Genomic DNA, 7,522 nt, shown 5'->3' on the forward strand with positions numbered 1-7,522 from the left:
CCAACGACAGACAGGAGTGCTCCAGGGTGTTTCGAAAGATCAAGTGGCGCTGCAGAGCCAGGCTCCACGCAAAGATGGCAGTGCCACTTGTCCTCACCACCATCCGTTATCACTGCCTTGAGTCACTGGATTGTGTATTATGCAACCGACTAGCATGCAGCATTGTAATCTTACAACTGATCACATGGGCAGTGAACAGTGGTCAACTTTGCCTTAAAACAAACAAAAAAAATCCCCCCCACCCCCAGTCCTGAAAATCTCTCAGCAGCAACTCTCAGGCAGTCATCAACAGCCCAACAACTGAACTTTAAGAACAAAATCCAAACGCGAGAAAGATTCAAAATCGGTTTCCTGTTACTCTCAAAGGACAACGTTTGGGGGGAAACTTGGTGACATTTCCCTGTGGCATATGCCCACTTCACAACAGTGCCCCTTTCGCTCATTTCCGTTCCTTCTCCACCACTTGGCCTCCAGCCTGAGAAAGGGGCCAGCAATAAGGAATAACAGACAGTAAGGCAATCTTACGACGTCAGAAAATGTATTTGGCTTTTTTTTTTCTTTTTAAAATAAGTGCATACAAATACAGCTAGAAGCGTTTCTGATTTGCCAAGTGCTCTAAAAAAGCAGCGCAAGTCACAGCCTACATTGAACGGTAACTGTCACCAGGATAATAAAGCACAGATATATGCTAATAACGTTAACAAAAGAAAAAATGCTTTTATAAGTACATACCTTTTGTCGTCAAAAAAAAAAAATAGAAACACAATGTATTCAAAAAAATCAAAATTATACAGCCATGTTTATGAAGTCTACATTTCCCTTGTCTTGGATATATATATATGTGAAGATATATACACAATTCAAGCAGTTTTAGTTAAGGGTAATCATTGGGTTTTTCTGAAACCGGAAAGTCACGAGTCTCTCTCTTTTTTCACTTTCACATCTCCAGCAAGGATGGTTGCAATTTCCCCTTGCATGAAGGCCCAGGGGACATTGGAGCCCACAAGGGGGCATTTTTCCCCACTGGGACAATAGACCTCTCCACTGGCTCCCTGCTGTTTGATGCTTTGTCTGGAGCAAGGGAAGCAGAACTTGTGCGAAGGGACCGACGGGCACTGCACAAAGTGGGTGTCCTCCAGCCGCTCGTGGCAGAGGGTGCAGCACAGCGGGGCGCTGGCCGCCAGCGAGGAGTCCGGGAGGCTGGCGGGGTGCACTGGCTCCAGTCCTCCTGTGCTGCCTGCCCCCTGGCCCCCCACCTCTCGGGGGCCCAGCCTTCTCTGGTTCATAGAGGACGGAGAGGGTGGGCTGCAGCTGTTCCTCCTGGTGGTGGAGTGCACCTGGTTGGCATCTTTTGAGGCATGACTACCCCCCGCATTGTCTGCTACCAAGATTAGGGCTGCCATGGGGGACTGGCCGTTCTGGGCCGCTTCAGGCGGTGTGGTCCGGTTGGAATGAGGTGAGGCAGTGGGGGGAGGTGGAGACACAAAAGAGGATGTAGGAGTAATGGGGATCTTGAGCCCTTCTGTGGACGTGGACAGCCACGGCTGTGCCTCTCCATTGATCTTAGGGGGCCCGACTTCACCTTCTGGTTCTGGAGAAGGCTTCCTTTTCCTTGCTGTTCTTGCAACTGGAAGAACAAAGACATAAGAGGGAAAAAAACGGACGTAAATGGACGTACACTGAAAAGGATCTTTTTTTTCTAACACATAACAAAACTCCCCGAAGAATTTCTCTTCTCTAAAAGCTGGTACATAAAAACTCATAAGAGTTTCAAGAGCACGTGCAACTTAAACCACTTAGACTGACGGGGCTCTGAGGCAGCCTAGCAGTTTAAAAAAAAAAAAAAAAAGCCACAGAAAATGGCCCCGACAGCGCTGTTTTCCCACAGGCCTGCCTATCCCCAGACTGCACTGTGCACCTGACGGTTAACGTCCCCCCACCCCCGCGCCACGCACACACAGGTTAAAAGGTGACTGGTGCCCTCCTGCTCGCATCCAGGAATGTGCTAGGAAAGGAAAGCCCTGTGTCGCTGCCTATCAGCCCGTCTGACTCATCTCTTGTTATGCTGCTTCAGCACAGGAACACGTTGCCACTAAGCACTGGTTCCGCCTCGGGCAGATCAGGAAGTTGGGTGTTTGTTGTTTCTGGGCCGGGGGAGAACGGCGAATGGGAAGAGCACCCCTCCTCGGCTCTCCGTCCCCGGCTCGCCCCTAGACCCCCTCACTCCACAGCCGCCCCTACCTGCTTTAGACCCGTTGGCCCCGTTGGCCTCGAAACCCAACAACCTGCCTGCAGTCAGGGCCGGCTCCTTCTTAAACTTGCTCTCGAAGGGCCCCGAGTGGCCGTGCTGGTGCAGCGCCAGCAGCGTGTCTCGCACGGTCTTGGGCCGGTTGACCCAGTCCTGCTCGCCGGGCCCGCGGCCTTTGCCCGCGCCCTCGGTGCCCAGATCGGCCGCCCCGGCCCCCGAGGACAGGCTGTCGGCCGGGCCGCGGTGCGAGCCAGCCGGCGGCTGCTTCTCCTTAGCCGCCGCCTCGCGCTGCTCGTGCTCCGCGGCCGCGCCGCTCGACACGGACGCCGGCCGCTTGTGGGCGCCTAGTTCGGCGGGCTGCGCCGAGCCCAGGCCGGTGGCCGCGGCCCCGGACACGGCGGCCAACGAGGCGGCGGCGCGGCCGCCCAGGCCGAGCGCAGCGGGCAGCGGCGTGGCCGAGCCGTTCATGAGCGGCACCAGGGTGGGCGGCACGGCGTGGCCGCGCCGCGGGTTCGGGCTCTGGCGGTTCAGCTCGGGCGGCTCCTCCAGCTTGGAGAAGCCGTTGGGCACCAGGATGCCGTTCACGGGCGGCGGCTGCGGCGTCGGCGGCTGGGCCAGGCTCGCGGCCGGGCGGCTGCCGCCAAAGTCGGAGCCCAGGCGCGGAGGCCGCTCGGCCGCGGCGGCCGCCAGGGGGTAGCGCTCCAGGGCCTGCGGGGCGCGCGGGGCGGCCTCGGGGCCGCCGTGGCCGAGCGGCGGCGGCTGTTGCTGCTGCAGGAGGAGGTCCTTGGCCGAGAGCGGCGGCGGCTTGGCGGCGGCCGGGGCCGCGGCGCCGGGCGGGGAGCGGCCCTCCGGGAAGCAGCCGTGCGCCCGCTTGAGCTGCCGCGCCGTCTCGATGACGAACTCGACGCGGTCGGCGCCCTCGTAGTTGACGCAGCCACGGCACACGGGCTCAGTGAAGTCCCAGATCATGGCCCAGGGCATGCGGGGCAGGTCACACAGGTAGCACGACTGCCGCCGGGACGCGGCCGCCACCGCCACCGCCGCGGCCATGTCCGAGGAGCCCGCGGCGCCGGAGGAGGAGGAGGCGGAGGAGGAGGAGGGGGGGGCGCCGCCGCTCCCCGCCGGCACCACGCGCGCCCTCCTCCCCCCCCAACCCCGCGTCTCTCCCACCAGCGGCGGCGGCGGCGGCCGCACAGGCGGCGGCGGCAAAGCCCGCAAAGGCTCGGCGCCCGCGCAGCGCCCCCGGTGCACGAGGGGCGGCGGGCGCTGGGCGAGGGGCTGCAGCCGCGGCAGCACGTCCCCCCGACCTGCGCGGGCGGACGGCGGGGCGGCGCGGCGCGGCGGGCGCTGCGGCTGCGGCTCAGCCGGGGCCGCGGCGGGCCTCCAGACCGGGGCGAACACGGGCCGCGCGGGCGCGGGGGAGCGCAGCAGGTCGCGGCGGCGGCCGGCTCGAAGTGCGGGGCGGGGGGCGGGGAGGCCGGGGGGGCGGGGGGCGGGGGGCGGCCGCCGGGGCAGGCTCAGCCCGAGCGGCGGGGCATGCCGCGCCGGGGCGGCGGCGGCGGCCGGGCGGCGCGGAGCTCGGGCGCGGCGCGGGCCACGGGTCGCTCCGCTGCTCTCTCACAGCTCCTGGCGTCGCCGCTCTCCAGCGCCCGCGTCAGCGCCCAACCCGCCTCAGCTCCGCCGCCGCCGTCGCTGCTGCTGCTGCCGCCGCGGCCGCTCCACTTCTACAGACTTGATTCTTCGACAGCCTCGCAAGGCGCCTGCGCGGGCCCCCTCCCCTCGCGCGCGCGCCCGCCCTCCCCCGCGCCCTCCCCCTCCCCCCGCCGGAGATCGAGCGCTGCCGGGAGAGCCGGCTCTGCGGCGCCCGCCTGCCCGCCAGGCAGCGCCGCGGCCCGTGTCCCCGACGTGAACGCGTGGCTGGCAGGGCTTGCCTTCCTCCACCCGCTCGGCTACCTCGACTCTTCGGGCCGAGTTCCCCCCCCTTCAGTTCCGTTTGGGACAAACCGTGCTAAAACTCATGTTTTGAAAAACAGGCCACTTTGTAACTTGGTTTTGTCTGTAATCTCTCGCGCATAGGGGCTTTTAAATCAAGCGTGGTTCACATTTTTTACGGAGCTTTATTTATTTGAACTCTTCGATAAGGGCTTTTACACTCGCATGTGTCTTGGGAAGGACACAGGCGCCGCCGGTTCCCTGAAGTTTTCCTAAGAGGAGGGTGTGTGCCCGCAAGCGTAGGACCGCGCCCGCCCGCCGTTTCCCGGAGCCTTTCCGGGAGGGAGCGGGAGCGGGAGCGGGAGCGCCGCGCGATTGGGCCCTCGCAAACACCGAGTCTTCCCCTCGGCCCTCGACCCGCCCTGCCGCGCGAGGGTCCCTGCTGCCCGGCTCAGGTCCGCGCGGCGGGCGCGTGACGTGGGCGCGGGGCCGCGGCCGCGTGCGCCGCCGTCTCCGAGTGCGCACGCTCCGCGCGGACGTGACTCGGCGCCGCTGGCACTGGCGGCCCCATTGAACGAATGCACATTCCAGGGATCCAGGGTCAGCGGCCCGCGCGGTCGCGTCACCGCGCAGGCTCCGCCCCCCTGCCCGCGACACTGGGGCTCCAGGCCCCGCCCCCGGGGCCAACCTCGGACTCGAGGCGGCGCTGGGCGCGGGCACGAGCCACTGTGCGGTCCGCGCCCACCGTGGGGCTGAGCCGCTGGCTGGCCGGCGGGGGGTGCGGGGCCCCGGCCGTTCGCGGGCTTCCTCGGCCTGGCGGTGGGGCAGGGGCGGCCTGGCGCCCACCGCGCAGCCCAGGCTAGGCTTGGGTGGGTGCAGAGCCGCCTGGCCCGAAGTCGAGGTATGGCCGCGGAGCCGGCCAGGCCTGCCGCGCTCTGCCACCGTTGGCAGCCGTACACTGTGCCCAAGTGAAGTGAGCACTTGAGTTTCACACTTTTATCGGGAGGAGGAGCTGGCGTGTGTTATGGTAAATCACTTTTGGCTGGTCGTTAGTCTTACTAATAGACGCGAGCTTAGTCACTCTCAGTTGGGACTTCTACACTTCAGCTCTGGAAGGGCGGCCTCCGGAGCTTCCTTTGTTGGAAAACAGGCCCACATCTCTCCCTGAGACTGGAAAGAGCTGGTTAAGTGTGGGAAGAACAGGGTACTAATTATATTATCTTTCCTACAACTGGATTGGTAGGTGGCGAGAGAGGAAAAAAATCCTGCTGACGTTTCTCTCTAGTCGCTGCTATTGAAAATGCCAGGGTGCTTCAAAGGATTAACCTCAAGGAAGAGGAAGAACAGCCCTAGAGAAACAGCGGAGCAGCTGCTTAAAGCACATGGAAAAACCTGTTCGAAAGTGGCACAGAAAACGTAATGCCACACCAAAATGTTTTTGCAGGCGAAGCCTGAATGACTTCTCATGGGGATTTCCAGAGAAGGTGCGCCTGCCCTAAAGGTCTCCCCATCTGTTCCCGGATATTGCCCTGCAATTACAATCCTGCCCCACCCTCTCCTAGCTGGGAGAATGGGACCCCGGTCCCCAGCAGCTGGTGCCAGTGGATTTGGTCACACCTGGTCCCTGCTGTTGCGCATCTCTCTCAGGACCTGTCACTCTCCTTGGAGGCCCTGAGCCGCTCATTCTAGCATGTGACTTCACCTACTAGGCCACTGCCTAAAGGGGATGAAGCCCAGTCTCTGTGCTGCATAGATGCGCCTTCTCAACACCCCCAAGAAATGGCCCCCCTAGGCAGGGGTGGAAATATTAAAAGAAAACAACTCGGGGTTAGAGCCACGGCCTAGTTTTACTCATCTGCCTGCGAGCAGGCACCATAATACCCTCGTGGGAAAGCCTATGGCTCCCTCCCAAATAGAAACACCGAGATCCAAATTCTGCCTCGAGAGGTACTAAGTAAGGATTTTTGTAGAACACAGCTTTTCTTCTCCAAGTGAAGAGCATTTCCTTTTTATTTTACACTACCAGTTCAATGTCGAAACTCAGTTGTTGTAACTTCCCTAACGAAATGCCCGCTAGAAAATGGAAAGGCTGTTTTAGTTCTGGTTTCTTTTGCCATAAAAGGATCCGGGGTCAAGGGGGTTAAGGCTGGCCCTGGATCCAGAGCAGCAATTCCTTATATTGTATCAGAAGTCTTTCATGCTGCCTGGCCTTTCATGTTGCTCTGAAGCAGCTTTATCGATGTATGCTAAGTAAACAGAGCTTTGTTTTCGTCTTCCACCCACTGCCCTCCCTCCCGGCACAGACTGGAGTTGGATCCCTTCCAAAGCGGCTGCTGCAGCAGTTAGAGCCGCCTGCTGCACACACAGGAGCAGGGTTTCTAGGGTGAGGCAATGCGTCTGCAATTCGCAGAGACAAGGCAGGAATTGTAATTGTAGTTCATCATGTGATGACTTATGAAAGAGGAAGTTGGTATGTTTTAGTCACGTAGACTCTGCCCTCTTGCTTAAAAGGCTCCGGGTCCTCTCAAAAGGGAATTATGATCCTCTTTGCCACTCCGAGTCAAGGTTACCGGCTTGGCTGCAGTGTGCTCCTACACGTTCACGCGTGGACAGGCAGGCAGATGCCCCGTGAAGTGTTGGTGGGGCAGTGGATTGAAGTTGGCTTTTAACCAGAACACTGCAGAAATGCAATTTGTCTTAAGAAATATTCTGTGGGGAACACTCCTGCTGAGACTGGAAGAAGCAACAGTCTTTTCCAGCTCGAATTTCTTAAGACTGAAAAAAAAAAAAAAAGAAAGAAAAGAGAAAATCTCAGTGAAGAAGCAAAAGGAAAGCCATTCAGTATGATATTCTCAAAAGCTGGCATAAGGGAAGCGATTGGAAGGTAAACCAAAGGGAACAGTTCTAAGCAGTAGCTCAGTGGGTGGAACAAATCTGACCCCCTCACTGAGGTTTACATGGGTTTCCCCTGTGTGAGCATTAAACATCTAAAATCTGAATCTGGTCCTCCGAGCTTACTCCAGTTGACATGCTCTTGTTAACACACCACAGCCCCGTACTGGCACTCGACAGGGCAGCGTAAAGAAATGGTTCTTGGGCTTCCCTGGTGGCGCAGTGGCTGAGAGTCCGCCTGCCGATGCAGGGGACACGGGTTCGTGCCCCGGTCCGGGAAGATCCCACATGCCGCGGAGCGGCTGGGCCCGTGAGCCATGGCCGCTGAGCCTGAGCGTCCGGAGCCTGTGCTCCGCAACAGGAGAGGCCACAGCAGTAAGAGGCCCGCGTACCGCAAAAAAAAAAAAAAAAAAGAAATGGTTTTAGCAGAGGACCTTGATGGAACTCTGC

General features: G+C 60.1%; 1 protein-coding gene across 2 annotated transcripts; it reads right to left on the bottom strand.

Moving 5' to 3' along the window:
* Nucleotides 1-521: 521 nt before the first annotated feature.
* Nucleotides 522-3,600, bottom strand: IRF2BP2 (interferon regulatory factor 2 binding protein 2). 2 transcript variants are annotated; one of them, XM_082673786.1, is made up of 2 exons: nucleotides 2,290-3,600; nucleotides 522-1,627 (listed from the first exon to the last, which is right to left on the bottom strand). In XM_082673786.1, exons 1-2 carry the CDS (start codon nucleotides 3,296-3,298, stop codon nucleotides 912-914), a joined length of 1,725 nt encoding a protein of 574 aa, XP_082529912.1. In that variant the 5' UTR covers nucleotides 3,299-3,600; the 3' UTR covers nucleotides 522-911. The 2 variants fall into 2 exon arrangements, with proteins under 2 accessions (XP_082529912.1, XP_082529911.1); XM_082673785.1 differs by having other exon boundaries at nucleotides 2,242-3,600.
* Nucleotides 3,601-7,522: the final 3,922 nt, after the last annotated feature.

Source organism: Grampus griseus (assembly GCF_964374135.1).
Source record: "Grampus griseus genome assembly, chromosome: 16".
Lineage (NCBI taxonomy): Eukaryota > Metazoa > Chordata > Mammalia > Artiodactyla > Delphinidae > Grampus > Grampus griseus.